General features: G+C 40.4%; 1 protein-coding gene and 1 non-coding gene across 14 annotated transcripts in view; both read right to left on the reverse strand.

Annotated features, from left to right (window-relative positions):
• TRPM3 (transient receptor potential cation channel subfamily M member 3) overlaps positions 1–22,627 on the reverse strand; it is a 608,518-nt gene that overhangs the window by 235,031 nt on the left and 350,860 nt on the right. For 6 of the 13 annotated variants that reach the window (XM_005683725.3, XM_018052061.1, XM_005683723.3 and 3 more), the window contains exon 7: positions 14,188–14,262. The exons of the other annotated variants lie outside the window; for them this stretch is intronic. In XM_005683725.3, coding sequence (XP_005683782.2) covers positions 14,188–14,262 — 75 coding nt within the window. The remainder of the gene's footprint in view (positions 1–14,187; positions 14,263–22,627) is intronic. 13 annotated transcript variants of the gene reach the window in all.
• On the reverse strand, positions 13,329–13,434 carry MIR204 (microRNA 204). Its single transcript, NR_129643.1, has one exon. It is a non-coding gene; the product is annotated as a microRNA 204 (primary transcript).

Genomic DNA, 22,627 nt, shown 5'->3' on the forward strand with positions numbered 1-22,627 from the left:
AACTATAAAGATTCTTATTTATATTTATTAGGCTTATAAAAGGTTTCTACTTTAAATGTATAAATGATTCATGAAGATAAATGTACTTTATGTATTTAAACCAAAAGAATGCTCAGACAAATATTTTGAAACACACTTTTCTGAAGTCTGAATATTCTCTCATGCAGACCAATAATATGCTTGCTGCTGCTGCTAAGCTGCTTCAGTCGTGTCTGACTCTGTGCGACCCCATAGACGGCAGCCCACCAGGCTCCTCCATCCCTGGGATTCTCCAGGCAAGAACACTGGAGTGGGTTGCCACTTCCTTCTCCAATGCATGAAAGTGAAAAGTGAAAGTGAAGTCGCTCAGTCGTGTCCGACTCTTCACAACCCCATGGACTGCAGCCTACCAGGCTCCTCTGCCCATGGGATTTTCCAGGCAAGAGTACTGGAGTGGGGTGCCATTGCCTTCTCCAATAATATGCTTAGGAAGCCCAATTCTTTTATCTTGTATCAAAACACTAGAAGTCTGCTTTGGTGTAGGTGATCTTTCACGTCATTCTCCAAATGCTTTCTACCAAGGGGCTTCTCCTCAGTGATTCAATCAACTTAAGTCTTTTGAATTCTCTGGGCTGGACAGAGATGTAAATGCCAAGGAACAGAACCCATAAGTTGATTTCAAGGATTTTAAATGCTAATAAACAAACTTAGCTTTTGACTTAGTCAATGGAAAACAGTTATCCTCTCAAGGCCAGATAGCTCTGACTGAAATGTTCTGCTATTAATGTCTGTATGTTTTTAGGACATCCAAACAACATCCCATGTGAATCATTTCAAAAGAAAGGGAACAGCCAATCCCAAAGGCTATAAGGCAAGTATTACTTTCATAAAAAGAGAGCGCCAGCATTATTTTCTTTGAGGCCATTGTTTGCAGGCTGAGTGTTTTAATGTAATTGATCTAAGTCTACAAGAAAACTCACTCAAACAAAGCTATAGCCTTCTTAGTCTGCTCTGTTCAAAAGCCACATCAAAAGGCATTCCTTGCCTTCTCAAATATAAGGTAATCAAAGTGGTTCTAACTCATTTTACTTTTTAATTCTTTCCCCTATAAATGTGCCAGGAACCAAGTCCACAGCTTGTACAAGTTCCATTGGCTTCCTGGCAGAATTCATAAGCAGCAGAGAAGCCAGGGGAATTATGAATTGAAAAAACATGGACAGACCTAGCCCACAGTGCAGGGCATACCTGGGTAGGAGAGGGAAATGGTAAGAGAAAGGAAAATATTGCTGGTAATGGCAAAATGGCATATCAATTTGCCCTTCCAAAATAATTTTAAAAAATCTCTCTGCATCATTTGAAGGAGTCTGCAATTATTTCTCCCTGCTCTAAATGTGAAACGTTTGATTCTCTCCTTGAGGCATATTCTTTTTAACTTACTCTTTCTGGAGAACTTACATGCATCCTGCAGTTCCCAGGTTCAAAGACAAGTCTACCTTATGCCCCCCCCTTTCACCCCCCACCAGGCAGAACTAACTATTCTCATTGTGTGTTCTTATAGTACTTACTTTTTTAAGAAGCCCATGCCAATGGATATTCTTTATAAATTTGTCAACAAATTGTATTGTTATAAAAGAAAAAATTCTCATAGTACCTTATATATCTCTCATTAAATTCCACGTTTGGACATCTCTTTTCTCTCTAGGTAGGTTTATCTTTGTATCCACAGCATATCATATAGTGTTCTACATGCTGTGGTTGCTCACTAAAATTTGGGTACAGAAGGAAGGCAAAATACTGAATCTCCTCAAGTATATCCTGATTGCTCATATATTAGACAACGATGTAATTATTTCCATAGAAATGTTCAAATCTTTTATGATATAAACTAGTTTCCCTCAGTCAACTGATCTGAGTTTCAAGGCATTCCGATCTGATTTAAATTCTCATGAAATCAGGAAGTGAAGTGAAGTGAAAGTCACTCAGTTATGTCCTACTCTTTGCGACCCCATGGACTTATGCAGTCCACGGAATTCACCAGGCCGGAATACTAGAGTGGGTAGCCTTTCCCTTCTCCAGGAGATCTTCCCAACCCAGGAATTGAACCCAGGTCTCCCACACTGCCGGCAGATTCTTTACCAGCTAAGCCGCCAGAGAAGCCCAAGAATACTGGAGTGGGTAGTCTATCCCTTCTACAGCAGATCTTCCCAACCCAGGATTGAACCGGGGTCTCCTGCATTGCAGGTGGATTCTTTACCAACTGAGCTATGAGGGAAGCCCTCATGAAATCAGGAATTATGCCAAATGCCCAGTTTCTGTGCTGTTAGTTTTCCTGTGGACTACTGAGATTGCTTTCTGATTTCTCTGCCTCTGCAACAAACATCACGTAACTGCTAGTTATCATCTGTAAATAGTCTTCTCTGTAACAATCTTTAGTGGGTTCCCAATACTTATAGATAAAAGTCCAAATCATTTTGTATGACAGACAAGGCTCCCTATATGCTGAACCCAATCTTTATTCACAGCCTCAGCTCTCCAGAACTTTCTGTTCACTCTGATTCTAGTCTCATCCAGACTATTTTCTCTATCCTTCATCTAGGATTATTTTAAAATTTCTCTTTAGCTATCCTAATTTTCAGAAAGGGTTATCTTGCCCTAATCTGGGTTTCATGAGAAAGAACTTTTCCTAAACTCATCCTTGGGTTTCCTATGCTCTTTTACTCACTTGGTAAATTGAAGAAGAATTGGATTTGCTCACTCTTCTTTCTCTTGGCATCTTCCTGCCTGCAGGAAACCTGACATCTCCCAACTCCCCCAGTACTGCCCCTGAGGATGTGTGCAGTGGGATGGGGGATGAAGGCTTACTGTGGAATTCTGCATAATGCTGGTGAGTCCATAAACCCACTTGGTCAATAGTCTAAAAGTCATGTATGCTAACTTGTCCCTCAACTAAAAATGATATTCTGTGTTCCATCAACTACTTCTTTTATTTCTCAAAGTGTTTAGAGCTTGAATGAGGAATAGAGGTGCTATTTATTGTGGACCCTTATAAACTCTAACTCAATCTTCCAAGTCAAGTTCAAATTTTACCAATTCCTGAGGCCCTTCCTAACTCCCTGAGGCAATATTAATTATTCATTCCTTTGTAGTCCCATTGTTTAGTTTTTTATTTTTCTACATATCCTATGGCACTTTTAAAATTCTGCTTTGCTTTAATGAAAGTTTCATTCACTACATTGTAAACTCTTTGGGACAGAGACAACATTCTAGTTTCTACAGTGCCTCACACTTAGAAGGCAGTTCAAATAAATACTTCTGAAATGAAACAAAATTAGAAAGTACAATGTCTAGGGTCTATACCTTGGGACTACTGCTGCTGCTGCTGCTGCATCGCTTCAGTCATGTCTGACTCTGTGCGACCCCATAGACGGCAGCCCACCAGGTTCCCCCATCCCTGGGACTCTCCAGGCAAGAACACTGGAGTGGGTTGCCATTTCCTTCTCCAATGCATGCAAGTGAAAAGTGAAAGTGAAGTTGCTCAGTCGTGTCTGACCCTCAGCGACCCCATGGACTGCAGCCTACCAGGCCCCTCCATCCATGGGATTTTCCAGGCAAGAGTACTAGAGTGGGCTGCCATTTTCTTCTCCATACCTTGGGACTAGCACACCTGAAAAGGAGTGACTAAATAAATAGGTTGTTGTAAAGAGACTGAGTATCATATCTCTATACTATTGATGAAAACTGCTGAAGTAGAGACGACAGCCATTTAAATGGCCCTTGGTGCTCTTTCACAGACTTTTACTACTGGCCTCAGTGGTGGTTAGAGACCTAGAAGAGAACGTGGTCAGAAACCTGGGTGAGTGCTCACAGTTTGCCTGTCCATCTGGATTAAATTTGGAAGAGTCCAGATTCTTATTTATTTCTCAGAATTGGACCTAGCTAGAGTGACAACATAGAGAAGGCAATGGCAGCCCACTCTAGTACTCTTGCCTGGAGAATCCCATAGATGGAGGAGCCTGGAAGGCTGCAGTCCATGGGGTCACGAAGAGTCTGACACAACTGAGCGACTTCCCTTTCACTTTTCACTTTCATGCATTGGAGAAGGAAATGGTAACCCACTGCAGTGTTCTTGCCTGGAGAATCCCAGGGACGGCGGAGCCTGGTGGGCTGCCGTCTAGGGGGTCGCACAGAGTTGGACACGACTGAAGTGACTTAGCAGTAGCAGCAGCAGAATGACAACATGTCGTGGCCACTGGGTAAAACGATGCAAGGTTTACATTCTTCCCCTTGCTGGAAGAATGTCCATAAAAGCTATTACTTCCTCTGGCTGAGATGAATAGGGAACTATATGACTAAAGTGGAAACCTAATTCTGCCTCTGACGTGATGGATACATATTAGCAGCTAAGTTGCTGTAGACCAGGAGTGACCTTCATTTACCACCCAAGTTATTATAGTTATTAAGATAACTGACTGCCATTATCATGTATGAGACAATGGAAGGGTACTGATTATTTGGGATTTAGTACTGATATTTAATTCAATTTCTGACCAGCAGTTGGGAAAAGCAATACATTTTTATTTGATTATCTGGCATCTTTTCCAAAAGATAATGTGCCCAATCTGATCAAAACTTGACTGTTACTAAATTCTCAGTGAGAAAATGGTGACAATGTCATAAGGAACCTTCTTTCTTCTGGTTTCAAGTTTCCATGGGGAGGGAGCTCCATTTGGGTGACTCATCTAGCCTTCTGTCCTCTTACTCATCTCCACATATAGAATTGAGGAACCTGGTTGAGGAGAAGGCAATGGCACTCCACTCCAGTACTCTTGCCTGGAAAATCCCATGGACAGGGGAGCCTGGGGGGCTGCTGTCTATGGGGTTGCACAGAGTTGGACATGACTGAGTGCCTTCACTGTCACTTTTCACTTTCATGCATTGGAGAAGGAAATGGTAACGCACTCCAGTGTTCTTGCCTGGAGAATCCCAGGGACAAGGTGGACTGCCATCTATGGAGTTGCAGAGAGTCGGATGCAACCGAAGCGACGCAGCAGCAGCAGCAGCAACCTGGTTGAAAAGTCTTTCAGTGAGGAGGATTTATCATCTTTTTTCCTTTTTCTCCATGGACCAGTGCCTGTCAGTGATATTAAAAAAGTTGCTTCTGTAGACCCACTTTTCTTCTCTGGTTGGCTGCCTATGGGCTGAAATGAGCAGGCAAACCCATTTGGCCCTCACACTAAGTCATTATCTCCAACTACTTCGTCATTAATAAAAGTGATATTTTGATCTCCATCTGCTTGACTCTAGCGTTCAACTCTCAATTTGAATCTTGTCCTGTCAAGAGTGAGTTATAATTTACTGGACTTCCTCAAGGTCCAACATCATGAATCACAATGCTGTTATTTCTGTTTCTGGCATTCATTTTGAAGCAGCATTTAACAAATATGAGCCTCTGGTTCAAGTTTGTGAGCATGATCTTATTTTTCAAATGCAAATAAAGCCTTTTCTGAAGACAATTTTTCCTTAATTTCCTTATAGTTCCTTAAAAGGAAACAACAACTGCCACAGATTTAAAAAAGCTTATCAAAAAATGGAGCCCAAACAAGGTACTTATGAATTTCTGGGTTGCAGTGAATGACTATATGTAGTGAAGCCTATTCAGCCAACTGACTGAAGGCTCTTTCCCCCACAGGTGAAGTAGCAGCTATAGCTAGAGCAACCACCAGTTGCTGGGCACTCAGCCAGGCAGACTGTACATGCTCACTCAATTTGCTCACCAACTCTAAGATAGAGATATTATCATCCACATTTTACAGTTTAATAAATGGAGGCATTGAGAGCAAATTACAAGTCTGAACAGGGTTTCAAACAGAGGTCTGTTAGGAAATTCAGAGCCTGCACTCTGCATTCTACTTGGCTTGTCTCTCATTATGGTGACTATGTAATTTATCATACAAAAACCAGGGCGTTCTCATAAGTGAAGAGGTCATCATTAATAATTTCTGGGGGATGAAAATCAGAACTATTTAGTTTTGGACAAACCTATACATATGATGGATGTGAGAGTTGGACTGTGAAGAAGGCTGAGCACCGAAGAATTGATGCTTTTGAAGTGCGGTGTTGGAGAAGACTCTTGAGAGTCCCTTGGACTGCAAGGAGATCCAACCAGTCCATTCTGAAGGAGATCAACCCTGGGATTTCTTTGGAAGGAATGATGCTAAAGCTGAAACTCCAGTACTTTGGTCACCTCATGCGAAGAGTTGACTCATTGGAAAAGAGTCTGATGCTGGGAGGGATTGGGGTCAGGAGGAGAAGGGGATGACCGAGGATGAGATGGCTGGATGGCATCATGGACTCGATGGACGTGAGTCTGAGTGAACTCCGGGAGATGGTGATGGACAGGGAGGCCTGGCGTGCTGCGATTCATGGGGTTGCAAAGAGTCAGACACGACTGAGCGACTGAACTGAACTATGGCAATGGCACCCCACTCCAGTACTCTTGCCTGGAAAATCCCATGGACGGAGGAGCCTGGTAGGCTGCAGTCCATGGGGTTGCTAAGAGTCGGACATGACCGAGCGACTGCACTTTCACTTTTCACTTTCATGCATTGGAGAAGGAAATGGCAACCCACTCCAGTGTTCTTGCCTGGAGAATCCCAGGGATGGGGGAACCTGGTGGGCTGCCATCTATGGGATCGCACAGAGTCGGACACGACTGAAGCAACTTAGCAGCAGCAGCATACATATGATCTCTCTAAGGTCTCAAATGAATTTCTAGCAGATTTTTAAAAACTGATGCCAATTTCAGATATTTAGAAAGGAGCCTGAGTTTATTCACTGTTTCTTTGTTTGCCTCTTCCTGGCTTACAAAAGCCAAGACTCACTAGTTGCCCCTCCCTGATTCCTGAGATCCAGTTTCTAGTGCCATCTAAATAAATCACAGCTGTTCATTATCAGAGATATTTCTTCCTCTAGACACACAGAGGGATGAAGCTCCAAGGAAGGATTAGATCATTAAGCAAAGGAAAATAGCAACAACAATATCGGCAGCACCTGCATAAATCCTTTAGGGGGAAATGATCAATTTAAAGTTTTTCTCATGTTCTAGCATATCCCTGTTGGTGCTGGAAATAAACAACTTCTTTTCTCTCTTATAAATAAATGCCTCATTATATTCAATCACTTATGCACACTGGAGTGTCATGATGAGAAATTGGATATAGTCAAAACCTAGGGGCATGCAGGGGGTATTCTGGGTCCTTAATCACTGGAGGTGGTTAACCTCATTATCCTACTCTGTCAAGTTGGTGGGAAGTAGCCACTTGGCTTATTACTACTGTTGCCATGAAGAGTCATTTGACTGCAATAATAAGTGCTAACTTATTAGGGTTAGCACTTTAGGGTTATCCTAATGTTTTATATATATATAAAAGAGTGTGATACTCAAAGGACTGTTCTTAAAACCCTGATTCTAATGTGCAAAGAACTAGTTTGTGCATTGAAAATTATCACAGGAAGGGGTGGGTGGAAATGCCCATTTTTCAGTTCTCGGTTCTTCTTACCATCAGTGTCTTCTCTAGCAGGATGGCTATCAAACCTAGCATGCTCCAGAATCACCTCGAGGATCAGCTAAAATACATAAAGCTTCTGATCGATGGGTCTAGAATGGGACTTGAGGATGTGCATTTCTTTACCAGCTGGTCCACAAGGGAAGCCTGAGGATGTACATTTCTAACAAGTTTCTGGGTGATGCTGTTGTTGCTGGTCCAGGGACCACATTTTGAAAACTACTGTCTTCACAGTGCAGGGAGTGGAGACTTTGGCCTTTGAAAATAAGTGAAATCTAAGATGTGCCCCTCGGAGTAAATTAACATGAAAGCCCCTGCAGCATTACTGAAACATCCTTGTTATATTTCCAAAGTCTAAACAAGAGTCTGAAAACTTTTCCTATAACAGGCCAGACAGCAAATGTTTTCAGCCTTGCAGGCCAGATGATTTCTGTTGCAAGTGATCAACTCTGCCACTACAGCATGAAAGCAGCCTGAGACGGTACAGGAAAGAAGGAGCACTGACCTGGCTATGTTCCAATAAAGCTTTGTTTACAAGATGAGTAATGTGCTGGTTTTGGCCTATAGGCCATAGCTTGCCAACCTTTGAGTAACTAATGTTAAAAATGATTCATATAAGGCAACATCTGTTAGTTTGCCAAGTCCAAGTATGCCTATGATCAATGAGAAACCAACCAAGCTGGAAACCTGTGTCAGCCAAGCACTGACACCTGTATCAGCTGCACATGGTTGGTAGACTACTGCTCACACTGGAAAGTAGGTACTCTTCTTGCAATTCAGTCCCTACAGCCAACTATTTAAAATCCAATGGCTCACCACTTCACTCTAATTCAACAGGGGTTTCACTGAACTGCTGGAAATTATTCATCTATACTTAATATATTCTCTACTTGGTACTTTGCTGAAAAGTCAATAATAATTAAGTTATTAGTTAATTCATATTTTGTTGCCGGGAATGACTGGCAACATTCCTGATGATCAGCTTCCGGGTCTCAACTATTTGACATGGTTGGTCATTCCTTCCTCTTGGAAATACATTCTTTGCTTGGTTTCCAAATAGCATTCACCTCTGGTTTCTCTTTCACTTAATAAGCAGTTCCTTCATCTCCTTTGCTTATAGAAGTACTGTCTCAAAGCTCGGTTCTTGGTTCTCTCTGTCTTGTCCTCTCCTCACACACTGTCCTGGTGATCTCATCCACTTACATAGTTTCCCATACCATCAACACATGGACAACTTCCATCCTTATGAATCCAGGCCAAATATCTCCACCGAACTTGAGTTTCACATAACTGTGCTTCTCTTGCAGTCTCCACACATACTATGAAGCATCTCCGATCTGATATGTCCAAGTTAAGCTCCTGATATTGTCTCATCCCCACCATCCCCATCCTCACAGTCTTTTCTGCTTGGGAAATGGCAACTCTATTCTTCTAGCTGATCAGCCCACCAAACCTGGAGCCATACCCCATATCCAATCTTATGGTAAATCTTGCCTGCTCTACCTTCAAACTAAAGCTCAAATTTGACTACTTCTTACCTCCTCAACTGCTGCCATCCTTAGTCTAAACCACCCCTAGCTTTTGCCTGGATTATTGTCATTTTGGCTGGCTTTTCTGCTGTCATTCCTGATGCCGATTTGGATGACTCTCAACTCAGTAGGTACAGCAAACATACACTTCATTCCTTTGCTCAAAACTCTACAAGTTCCATTTGCCACACAGTGATCGTGAAAGTCATAGGTCTTTCTGTCCTCTCTGGCCCTTGTTCCCTCTCTGGCCTCCTTTCCTCTCTTTTATCCATATGACCACACAGGCTTCCTGATGCTCCTCAAATGTGTTGCTCACATTCCCAACTCCGTGCCTTTTTATTGCCGATTCCCCGGCTGGAAATGGTTTCCCCTGAGACATCACATGGATCTCTCCCGCACTTCCACCAAGTCTTTACTCAGATGTCTCCTTTTCAGGGAGTCTTCCTCTCATTCTGCTGACAATTTCAGCCTCTTCCCTGAACTCCCCTTTCTGTTTTTTCTGCTTTCTCTCTCTCTCCCCAGCATATTTCACTATGAAATACACTATGTATTTTATTTGTTTTTTTTGTCACCTTCCACCCAAATGTAAGCTCCATAAGGGCAGGATTGGCACAGACCTCTGGTCTGACGAGGCTGCTGTGAAGTGTGCCTTGGGGAGCTGAGTCTGGGTCGGCAGAGCCCTGGGCAAGGGGATATCAGCTTCAGCAGAGATGCTGCTGGCTTTCCTCAGCCAGGGAGCACCAGAGCCTTCCACCTGGGACCAAGCAGGTTTGGACAGTCGCTGTTATCACTGGTCACCTTGGCTGAGGGAAGTTAAGAGGCTCTTATTCAACTCTCCTGGTATGCCCTAAGCATTAGAGAGGAGCGGTAGGGGGAGAGAGAGAGGAGAGTGGGGTGGAGAGGGGAGAGATGAGAAGAAAGAGGGAGAGATGTAGGGGGAGAGAGAGGAAGATGGGGGAGGGAGAGAAAGAGGAAGCAGGAGGGGAGAAGGGTAGAGGCAAGAGGTATGAGGAGAGAGGGGAGAGAGAGGAGAGGGAGGGGGAAGGAGGGAGGTGGAGGGGAGGGAAAGAGAGACAGTGTTGGAGAGACATAATAGATAAAGATTAAATTTACCAAAACTAGATGGAAAGGGGACTTGGATTTATTCAAATTAAGGAAAACTATTATGTGACATTCCCTACATGCCCAGCTTTATGAGCAATAATTCATACACCCAACAACAGTTCTTATTATTTGAAAATGGAAATAAATAAATCAACGGAACAAAACAAACTCTGTTCCATGCATACCAAGAAAACAGGATAGAAGGACATACAGGGTGAAGTGAACTTTCCACTTCTTCCCAAACTCCCCCATGACTTCATATTAAATTCTGATGTGCACCAGAGTCAATATTCACTTCCTGTGTTCTCCTTTTGGGTGAAAGAAATGCTGGTAATGAGGAAGGGCTCAGCTCAGATTTGTCTGGTGGCTAGAAAAGCTGATTCTTCAGTCTTCACCCCCCACCCCACTGTTTCAGCAAATGTGCACCTGCCTAATTCCACCAGGATAGGCCAGAGAGCCCTGTGTGGGCCCAGAGATGCCAAGGCTCATTAGCCAGCAAGAACTGTTGATTCCTCTGCCTGGGATTTAGGACTTGAGTGTTTGCCTGCAGGGCTGTGGCATGTGGGACTGCACGGCTTATGAAATCTGGCCTCCTTGCAGAACAGGGACAGCCTGTTCAGTGAGAGTAAGAGTGCTTGTTTGCCTCAGCGACGGATGCCAAAAATACAGAAAAAGCTGCTTGCTTATTTGGCCAAAATGAGGGCATAACATCTCTATTTTTCTCATACTTTTCAGGGGTTAATGATCTTCAGCTACGAGTTTAAATTAAAAGATTTATTTTATTCTGTTAAAACTTACAACAGCTTTATTACTGACATCTTGGGAATACTATTTCTAGTCATTTTCCAAGTCTATATGAAATATAGACTTTTATCCACTAGTTTAAATGGCTTGAAATGATCCAAACACTATTTTGAAAGGTGGGTACCAAACACTATTTTGAAAGCCCCGGGGAAGGGGCTTTGAAAGGTCCTATGACAAGTTCTCTAGCCTGATCCATCACTAGTGAATTAAAATCTCAGCCTGCCTTTTTTAAAGACCCCCTAGTGAGACACCTTATTTTCTCCAATTATATCCCACTGTAAAATTGTTGATTATGGCAGAAAAGTAATCAGTCAGCACAAATTTTCCTATCTATTTTATGTTTGTCTAACTTTCTAAAGTTAACTACACATTTCTACTGAATGGTTGATACTAATCTAGATTGAAAAGCAGCCAAGGGCAATTATCATTTTAGATAAGTGGGAAAAATCAATACTTATTTCTGCTTCTATGTAAGTGGAAATAATGAAGCCATGTTGGCACTGGTTGCCACAAACATGTATATCCTTAGATTATCTAAATCTACAAGATAGAAATGATTTAACCACAAGCCCGAGTCAACAGAAACACAGTCAAATTTCCAGAATAAATGCTTGTATGCCCATGATAGTTGGAAGTATGCATGATGGTCTCTGCCTGTACACATTTCTATTTATTTATCCTCCCTGAGTTTAGGTATTACTGTTTTATTATGTGTCCTTTCTATACAGCTTGTAGTTTCTAAACATGTCTATTACATTTTTACAACAGGCTGGAAATGAGAGTTAAAAATAAGGCCAGAAAATCAAATATTGATGTTTATAATAATTTATTGATCACCTACCTACCCACATGTGCCAGGCACTGTGCTGCCTTTGGATGATGACAAAGGTGAGGATGACTCAGGCTCTGCTCACAGGGAGCTCACAATCTACAGGTGATGGGGAAGTGGTACACACAAACAACCGCTCTATCAAAGAGGCTGTGCTACAACACAGGTTATGGAGTGCTGTGGGAACATGGGCTACGTGAGAAACAGCTGAGTCTAAGACAATCACTTGTGTGTGTGCGAGTGTCTCAGGTTAGGGGATTTCTGATAGGATTTCAGAGAAAAGAAGATTTTCAAGCTGAGATTTAAGAGTGTAGAATTTTGCCAGTAAGCAGAGTTGGGAAACGCTGAATTTCCACAAATGTCAAAATGGGACAAAAACACATCCAACAGGGTATGTCATTTAAGAGAAACTGCAAGTAGCTTGCAATGGGTGGGACATAAGGTCCACAGGCATTAGGAAGGAGAAGAAAGCTGGAAAAACGATGAAAAGATATGCAAGGTCTTCCAATTAGCAGTGAAAGGAGGGAAAGACTGAGTTCCATCAAGGGGGTTTATGTTATCATCAGAGGAAGCTGTTAGTTTTGCCAGTAAAAGGAAATGTTGCAGTCAAATATTTGCAACCCAAATCTTTCTAATCTGAAAGGCGATCTCAGCATCCTTTCCTACATGTAGAAGAACCTAGTAGATCTTATTAGAATGGTGGTCAGTTCCCCAGTTCAGACTCATTTGTTGACAGGAACTGTCCCAGTCCCAGAATAGAGAGTTCCAATGGGGAATGAGGTCTTTCCTAAAAAAGACAGCGCTCCTAGCTCAAATTAGAAAAAAAGTCAGATAAACAAGACAGACAAATACCGAGAAACAGCTTTCACTAAAATTTGTTCTATTCCTTCAATATTATTCTTTTAACTCCGAGATTATCTTGATTGACAAAATGACTTCTCATTAAGAAGCATGGCAAACAGTTCGGCCTCACAGCTAACTTCTGTCAAGTCATTTTATAAGATGAAGAGACGGCAGATGTCTAAACTGTAACTGTCTTCTTCACACAACCTATTCTTTGAAGGGAATCTCTTTAAAAGCAAAGAACACTTCAAACAACATTCAGTTGACAGCATTGAGAAAATGGCAAGTTATTACAGTCCACAGTTAACTGATCATGTATTTTGGATGGTCTGCTACTTGAATGGTTGAGTGTACCAGTAGTAACAATTTTCAGTGATGAGGCTGAACATGTTACAGCATCCAAGAAAGACAATGAGATGTTCCTGATGTATATGTAAGCTGCTCAGAGGAAGTTTAACATCCTTTTCAGGTCACTTGATTTGAATCCAGGGCTATCAGTCTACGAGAATCTAAATTCACTGCTTCCTACTTTCAGGGCTCCCCAGATGAAGTTCTGCTATAACCTTTTACTTGTTATTTATCTCATGGAATAGTTATGAGCTTAGTGATGGAAAATTCATGTCATGGTTACCCGCAACGCATTGGATGATGGTGCAATGATCAAAAAAGATGCCGGTGATGACAATTGAACGTCCCTTTGCCTTCCCAGCCTCCTTCATATATTCTCAGGCATAGGATGACAAAGGGAAGTCCACGAGTCACATGAAGAAAGACTGTAGCCATGGGCACACGACCAGGAACTCCTCAATTTGTCTTCACCCCTGCCGCCCATGCCACCACCCCATCCTACTTCTTCCTGATCCTGTTCCTGTCAATTCCCCTACCATCTTGCCACTAACCACAATCCCTCCACCCAAAAGTTCTGCCAATCCTTAACCCCAACTGAATCAATGTTCAACCCACTCCTGATGGAGATTTCATGTTCAACCAGTTGTTGAGTGAAATCATGACCCCTAAACCCTCCAAGGTAACAACATTTTAGAGAAAAGTCCTTTTGAATGAAATAATGCTTCCTTATATGAGGGCAAAAAGAGTGACAATTTTGGAATCCCATCAGCCTAGGTTTGTACCTGGCTGTGCCACTAAGTGGATAATAAAACAAGGGCTTAACTACCCTGAGATGCCATTTTATCAACTATAAAGAAGGTAGATAATAATTCCTACTTTGAAGGGTTTTTGTGACTATTAAAAGAGATAGTATACATGAAAATGCTAGCACAGTGCCTGGAATATACTAGGACTTCGATAAATGCTCACTTCTCTCTTCTCCATCTTATGCGGTATTATTACGATGATAAGTAATAGAGAGTAATTAATCTCTGATGTGGTTGGATGTTTTAGAAGAGATAGAGATAAACAGCAGTCACAGGGAGGGATAGTGTTAGGAATTTATAAAGGAAATTGTTATTTCTATGGTTAATTTTCTTGGTTGGGGTTTAAGAGGAGATTCATGTTGTCCATTAATTATACTTACCAATTGGGTCTAATTGGCAACTACCCCAAAATGAATAAAACAAGCGGGAGTCAAGAGAGAAAAACGGCAGGCATCCTGTCAAAAAATAAAATCTTTGAAATTTCTACAACCCAACCGTCACTTACACATTTTATTAAAGCAGACTGATCGCCCAATTTGTACATGTACACATGTGATGGCAACTCAGGTTGCATATTCAGATCTATGCACAGCATCAGACAGCACTCTGTACCAGCTATACCACGCCTCATTGCTCCTTCAGCTGAACTGGCCCTTAAAATAAACATCCCCTTTGCTGGATGTATCCTTCATCATTCTGTTTCAGCCTAGGTAACTGCTATAGGAGTTAAAGGGTTAAATGAGTCAATCCATGTTAAGTGCCTATTACAATACTTAGCACTCAGTAAATCCTCAAGAAATGTTTGTTGTTGTTATACTAATTATACTAATAATATATATTCTGAGACCAAACAAGAAATGGATTCCTCCCACCCTCCTTTAAAAAGTCTTATTAATTTCTAGAAATGTGTCTTATTCTCACAAAACTAGCTACTTTTGACCTAAAAGAAGTACTTTTTTTAGAGGCCAATGTACTTATTTTCTTTTAAAGGGGAACGGAACCCAATGCCAACGTGTCACTCAACATACCTAACGTTATTTACTGAAGAGATCCCCACATTTCCGTCTCTTCTTTTTTCATCAGCCAAGAAAATGATCAGTTAGATAGAGTCATTTATTTCTATGTCTATCTGTCATAGAGATTATTTATCTCCATCATCTATCTATCTTCAAAAGAAGTTGAAGACATTTCATTATAATAGGTTTCCTACCAATTTGGCTATTCTACCTATTCTAGATAAATTTAGTGGTGAGTCATGTCTCTGGAATGGTAACTTATTAACAAGCTAGTTAAAGGCTAGATGCCTCAGGCAGGATCTCATTTCAAATCTAGGCCTCAGGAGAATCTGCCTCTGCCCCCTTTTGCTCCTTCCCTAAAACAGCATTTACAGAGGGGCCCAGATCCTCAAGTGAGATCTTCCAGACTTAGTTTCCTTGGATCAACTTAGGCTTCTAGAGAGCACGCCAGTTGTTGTTGGTTGGGCAGGGAGTAACTGATTGGTGAGAGGCATAGATGGCTCCCATCCCACTTTTCAGGGAACATTATTTGGTAATTCCTCAGTGCTTGTAACTTGGCAGAGTAGCCTTTTCATAGCAATATTCCTTGAAGCACAAAATATAAGGGTTGGCTGTTCTGGATTCTCAATTGGTTGCAAAATAATAAACTAAGAGTAACTAATGTATGTTTTCCAAAGACAGCGCTAAGTCATGTCCGACTCTTATGACTCCATCAACTGTAGTCTGCCAGGCTCCTCTGTCCATGGGATTTTCCAGGCAAGAATGAATACTGGAGTGGGTTGCCACTTCCTTCTACGGGGGAACTTCCCAACCCAGGAATTGAACCCCTAAATTTACTAATCAGCACATTCCTGAGAACAGAAATTCAGCTTGGGAGCACATACCTCCCAAGGCCGCTCTACTACTCACTGTATGCAACAATTAGACCACTTGCTAAATACTATGAGCAAAACCTCAAAGAGTTGATGACACAAATCCTCCTGGAAATTTAACACAAAAGCACTTGTTTAAGGAACCCAGCACAAAATTGGCTTAGCTGCGTCTTCCTGCAGCACACTGGTATTTTTAGTTTCTTTCTTTTTTTCCCTCCACAGTTACCAAGCCCTAATGAACAAAAGTTAAATGACATTTTAGTGCAGATCAGCCAGATTTGTTGTATGGCTAAAAATGGAAATGTCTGAACATCTGCTGTCAGTTGACTGTGATTCCAATTCTCTTGATACTTCCTTGTTTACCCTTCAGGATGCAGTGGAGAAATGGTCTCAAGGGGAAAAATGGGAGAATAAAGGGCTAAGGATTTTGCATCAAATAAGGTTGATATCCCAAATGCCCTGCTTTTATTCCTTCCTCTGGTGGCTGGAGAACTTTTCTTATTTGAGGTCTCCTGGTGCTTTGTTAAAAAGAATAAGAGAAGTAGCTCCCAAACTAAGGGGGTAACAGTGCTGAGCAAAGAGTACCAGATTTGAAGTTTGGAGTCCTGAATTCAGGTAAAAGTTGTGCCAGTTAATTCACTGTATGAATTTAGGTAGGACACATGATTGACCTTTTCCAAGTGAGCTTTCCTATCTGGGAAATGAAGGTAATGAACTAGATGAAATATATATGTATATATAATATCTATGATAATTTACAGTTTTGAAATATAGAATATGAATATATGAATAGCTCTGCTTCTGCCCCATCTAATCTATGCATACATAATAAGTCCTATTTATCATATTCTATGATATTGTATCTTGACAACATTCTATTAAGAAGCGTCAATAAAAGGGAAACAATGAAACATCCATATCTTATCCTTATGATTTTGATGATCGTATTTCCTAAAAAACAAACTAAGCCTAGTTCACATACAGACCTTATATTTGCAGCTGAAATTCTGCTTATGAAGGTAGGGAAAACAATTTAATGAAAGTAAAATAAATGTAAATAGACTCATGCTATGCACTACCTTTCTAAATATTGAAAGCTTTCACCTGCACGGTGCTTGCATTCTGTTACCCCGATTCCATCTATCAAAATCTTCCCTGACCACTCCCCCTCCACAAACATTCCATCAGAAGCTTTTGGTCTGAATTCCTGTTGTATTTCATATCATTCAAGGGCATTTAACACCTGCTGCTTTTCAATGCAGCCCTTTCATACTGAGAAGACATGGAGCACAACAGCTGAGGCGTGGATGCAGGCAGACTTCTTGGATCTGCCACTTACTCACAGTCCGACTTTGGGGGCTATTACTTGTCCTTTCTTTGCCTCAGTTTTTCTTTTGGCCAATGGGAATAATAATAGTATTTATTTCATAGGGTTGTTGTAAGGATTAAATCAGTTATTTCTTGTAAAATTTTTAGAATAGCACTTGATAGCTAGTTATTGTTAACTTAATTGCAAAACTCTAAGTTCTTCAAGTGCACTGCTGCTGCTGCTGCTAAGTCACTTGAGTCATGTCCGACTCTGTGCGACCCCATAGACTGCAGCCCACCAGGATCCCCTGTCCCTGGGATTCTCCAAGAAAGAACACTGGAGTGGGTTGCCATTTCCTTCAATGCATGAAAGTGAAAAGTGAAAGTAAAGTCGCTCAGTCATGTCCGAATCTTAGTGACCCCATGGACTGTAGCCCACCAGGCTCCTCTGTTGATGGGATTTTCCAGGCAAGAGCATTGGAGTGGGGTGCCATTGTCTTCTCCATTCGAGTGCACGGTTATGTCTTATTTATCTAGCCACCTCTACAGTGCGTTGTATATTGAAGGTAGAGTGACAGAAGAACTATCAAGGGGAAATTAACAGAGAGTGATCACTATTTATTTTAGGCGACAGATTTTTTGAGTTCTCCTTCTTGCCACATTTTGAAAAGCTGAAGAACTTTTGACATGTATTTTGTCTCCATACAAAACATCTTAAGAGCATAGTGGAGTCAGGAATATAGTGGGAGCCTTTTTTTCTAGTGTGAGCATTACAGACAATATTCAGAGTGAAACGGCTTTTGACTGAGTTGAGTGTGAGCCGGCTCCATCATAGAGAGTAGGACCCAGGAAGAGGGGAGCTGGACTATAGGGTACCCAAGAGCGTAGTAAAAGGAAAATGCACAATTTAGCTCTATAAAATTGTGCTCACAATAGAGATATAAAAGTAGGGTATTTCCAGTAGCCCCATCACACTAGGATATCTGGTTATGGATAGGGACTGGGAATAAATTTAGGCTATTTTGTCATTTACCAAATCTAAACAGGGAAGATAATTTTGGTTCTGATTTCAGCTACTCTCAAATATAAGCATCAAACCTGTTATATATAATTAAGAAAATGTAAATGTGGTTATAAGCACAGTTATACTGTTGTTCGGTAGGCTTTCACTTAAGAAAAAGAACATAAAACTACCACTGGATATATTTCCATATGAGCCCAGAGAGAACTATTACATTATTCATAATAACTTCAAAGCACTTCACTGTATGTCTACATGTAATCTGCATGTGTGCTCCATCAACTCAGTTGTGCCCAACTCTTTACAACTCCATGGGCTGTCCATGGGATTTTTCCCAGCAAGATTAGTGGTGTGTGTTGAATTTAATTGGTCATTTATTGGTGAATCTTTGAATTATTTCCATTTTTATTACTATAAACAATATGGCAATAAATATGCATAAAATAAATCCCTAGAAGTGTATACCCATGGTGGATTCATGTCAATGTATGGCAAAACCAATACAGTATTCTAAAGGAAAATAAAGTAAAAATAAAAACTTATTTTAAAAAAAGCATATGTACATTAAAATTTAACAGGGTAGCCAAATTATCTTCCAAATAAGGTTGCCCATATTTGTCCACCCTCCCATACAGATTTCCACACATACTTATTGACACCAGATAATTTTAACTTTGGTTTTTGTCCATGTTGATAGGTTAGAAAGCATTTCATTGTTGGCTTGGCTTTCATTTCTTTAATTTTAAGTGGAGTTGAGCACTCCACACACCCCCTCCCTGCCCCTCAATTATCCTGTTAATATATTTTGCCCTTTGTCTTACAGGATTTTCCTTTTGGCTTTGTAGATGCCCTTTGCTTATTATGTAAATGAGCTCTTTGTCATGGATGCAAATATTTTCTTTTTTCCATTTATTTTTTGAATTTATTTATACTATTTTCTTGATAAAGGTGAAAGAGGAGAGTGAAAAAGCTGGTTTAAAACTCAATCAAAAAGCGAAGATCATGGCATCCTGTCCAATTATTTCATGGCAAACAGATGGGGAAACAATGGAAATATATGACTTTATTCTCTTGGGCTCCAAAATCACTGCAGATGGTGACTGCAGCCATGAAATTAAAAGATGCTTGCTCTTTGGGAAAAAAGCTATGACAAACCTAGACAGTGTATTCAAAAGCAGAGACATTACTTTGCCAACAAAGGTCTGTATAGTCAAAGCTATTGTTTTTCCAGTAGTCATGCATGAATGTGAGAGTCGGATCATAAAGAAGGCTGAATGCCAAAGAATTGATGCTTTTGAACTGTGGTGTTGGAGAAGACTCTTAAGAGTCCCTTGGACTGCAAGGAGATCAAATCAGTCAATCCTAACGGAGATCAGTCCTAAATATTTGTTGGAAGGACTGATACTGAAGCTGAAACTCCAAAACTTTGGCCACCTGATGTGAAGAATTGACTCATTGGAAAAGACCTTGATGCTGGGAAAGATTGAAGGCAGGAGGAAAAGGGGATGACAGAGGATGAGATGGTTGGATGGCATCACTGACTCAATGGACATGAGTTGGTGAAGGAGAAGGAAGCCTGGTGTGCTGCAGTCCATGGGATTGCAAAGAGTCGGACATGACTGAGCAATGGAACAACAACTACATACTAATTTCTAATGGAGCTTCTAAACATTGAATCTATTTTCTACAGAAACAGTCTGTCTGAATGAAAAACTCACAATAGCTCTGAATTTGGTATTAGAAACAGATGAGGGAAAAAGATACTAGGCAAAGTACAAAAATAGGCCAAGAAACCATTCAATACAAAGAGTATCTACAGAGGAAAGGTAAGGTCTATTTTCAAAGTGCTGGCCTATGGTTTTATTAAATAGATCCTCCTAGGTTTATTCACTTAACAAGACAGAAAAGAAACCCCAGCTATTTTAGTTTTATCTTTTTAGTTTTATGAATAAAAACTAACATCAAAAGAAAAGCTAACTAGGGTTGGATCAGTAATGACACATGTATTTCAGTCTCTAAAACAAGGTGACCATTTACCATTTGTTAAGCAAAGTTCTACTAATTAATTTTTTTATAACTGTCAGGGTCAGCAAATATCTTAATTATATATTTTCAGGCATTCAGGTTTTAAGAGCCTTTCAGTTATATTTTGCCAAACTGCTAGTTATCACTTAGGGTTTATAAAATGTAGGAATGTCAAATTGGATAACTGGAACAAGCAAGCTTTAAATCCCACACAAATGCATCTGCTTTTCAGATCTTGTCAAACATTTTCTCAACGAGTGAGAAGATAGGTTGCTCTTATTCCTTAAGAAGGATTTTTCATCCTTTTTCCCCCAACTAGGCCAAGACTCAGTTACAACCTTTCCTCCTCAGGAATGATCTGAGGGGTGGCCAATCTCCATTCTACTGCCTGTTACCAAGAGTATCATCCTGTGTAGGTCACATGAAAATTATCTCCCAGGTTTTATCTTTAAAATATTAAACACAACATCATAGAAACACAGAACAGAATCTGTTCTATTTATTTTTAATATTTTGGCATTTAAAAGTTAGAAATGATGTGCAGAATATATGTGGCTACAGATCTATTATGGAATGTATATAAATTATACCAGCACAGCCTGTGCAATCAGTTGGAGGCTAAGGGGATCTGTTTGGGTTAACCCAAGAAGTTAATTAAATCAATATAGTCTAAAATAATGTATATAATTTTAGATGGTATATCTCAATCCAATTTCAAGGGGAAATTACAACCTCCAGAGCCAGTACAAAACTTTTCAACTATATATCACCAAGAAACACACAGGTGAAGAGTGAAAGGGCACACGATGAAGCATATAATACAGATGTTATTTATAGACAAAGCTCCTCAATGAACACACTGAAACATAGGTGTATCTTACTTATGAATGGCAGGTAAGCTTTACCTTGTGCCAACTCCAGCCAATTCTTAATAACGATATGAAATGCTATGCTGGAAAGGTGTGGCAAAAACTACTGACTGTACTCTGATATCTATTCTCTTCCTTCATAGTGATAGAATTTTAGCTGTTTGCCTAAGATACAGTTTTGAATCCACTTTTTGCCAGATGTGAACATAGAATGTAAGCCAAAATCCTGTATATGACCTCCTCATTGTGCCTTTAACGGGAAGGGTTACAACTTTTTCCTGATTCCTTCTGACCAGAATCTAGATGCGGTAGTGTGTTCCCACAGACCATGAAAATAGGGATGTATGGAGCGAAAAAAAAGAGAAGATATCTGAGTACTCAACACTGTGAGGGTACTACATCAGACTGGACTCACGTTCAGAATAACACATGTATAAGGAACAAACTTCTGTCTTATTGAGGCATCCATTGTTTTGAGTCATTGTTACAGCAGCAGAACCTATGTCTTCATGAATGTGAAATGGTCCTAAGCTGTATCAAGGCTCAGTGGGAAAAATGTCTCATTAGGTTTGCAGTGTCAATCATGGGTGAGGGACATGATGGTTCCATGCTAATTCCAACTTCTTACTGTATTTCTATTCAACCTACTACACAATGGAAAACCTTCCAAGGAAACTCTGACGTAATTCACACCTTTGCCTTCTGCCTCTGTCTCTGTTATTGTTGACACTTAGGCCTGGTCTTTTGTGTTGCATCAATACAGTGAGACTCACTTAACAGTCATAATAAGAATAAATAATATATGTAGTATTTATGATATTAATTATTTACTTATATATAAATGACTAAAATCTTTAAAAATAGCTACCCAGGAAACTATCTGCTTATTTCAATAATGCTGCTTTTGCTAAAATATTTCTGGAATTTTTTGGAAATTGTAAGTTTGCACATTTCTTATAAAATATGAATGAATCAAAATCACTTAAATGTATTTAATGTCAAATCAACAACTCTTTACTGAGCTCTTACTATGCATAATATTATGCCAGCTCTGGTGTCAGAGAGGTTCGTAAATATTAAGGATGTCAATAATATTCTTTAGATGATCTATGTCAAATTTCCAGGGTAAGTCATCTTCATAATTTAACAAGATGAAAATACTAATACATATAAGAGATCTATAGCCAACTCACTGGAAAAGACCCTGATGCTGGGAAGTATTGAGGGTAAGAGGAGAAGGGGGTGACAGAGGATGAGATGGTTGGATGGCATCACTGACTCAAAGGACGTGAGTTTGAGCAAACTCAGCGAGATAGTGAAGGACAGGGAAGCCTGGTGTGTTGCAATTCATGGGGTCGCAAAGAGTCAGAAATGACTTAAGGACTTATAAGTTTAGTCCAGGGAAATCAGAGACATAAAAAGCACTACTTTTTAGCATTTTATGTCATGATTTTATTCATTCACTCAAGGCTTATATTACTGCCCTGTGTCTTTATTTCCAAAATAATTCCCAGCAATTTATAGATTAAATTTAGAGGTCTCTTTGTATTCAGTTTTAAACTCTTTATTCTCTTAGGACCTTGGTGCATCAAAATATTCCCTTGGCAATGAATTCTAGTGAGTAGGCTATTCAAGGGCCTGCAAGTAAAGCAACCACATTTCTGGGCCTCTGTCTCTGTACCCAAGTCAGCTAATAACTGTGGCTTCTA

Source organism: Capra hircus, chromosome 8, assembly GCF_001704415.2.
Source record: "Capra hircus breed San Clemente chromosome 8, ASM170441v1, whole genome shotgun sequence".
Taxonomy (NCBI): Eukaryota; Metazoa; Chordata; class Mammalia; order Artiodactyla; family Bovidae; genus Capra; species Capra hircus.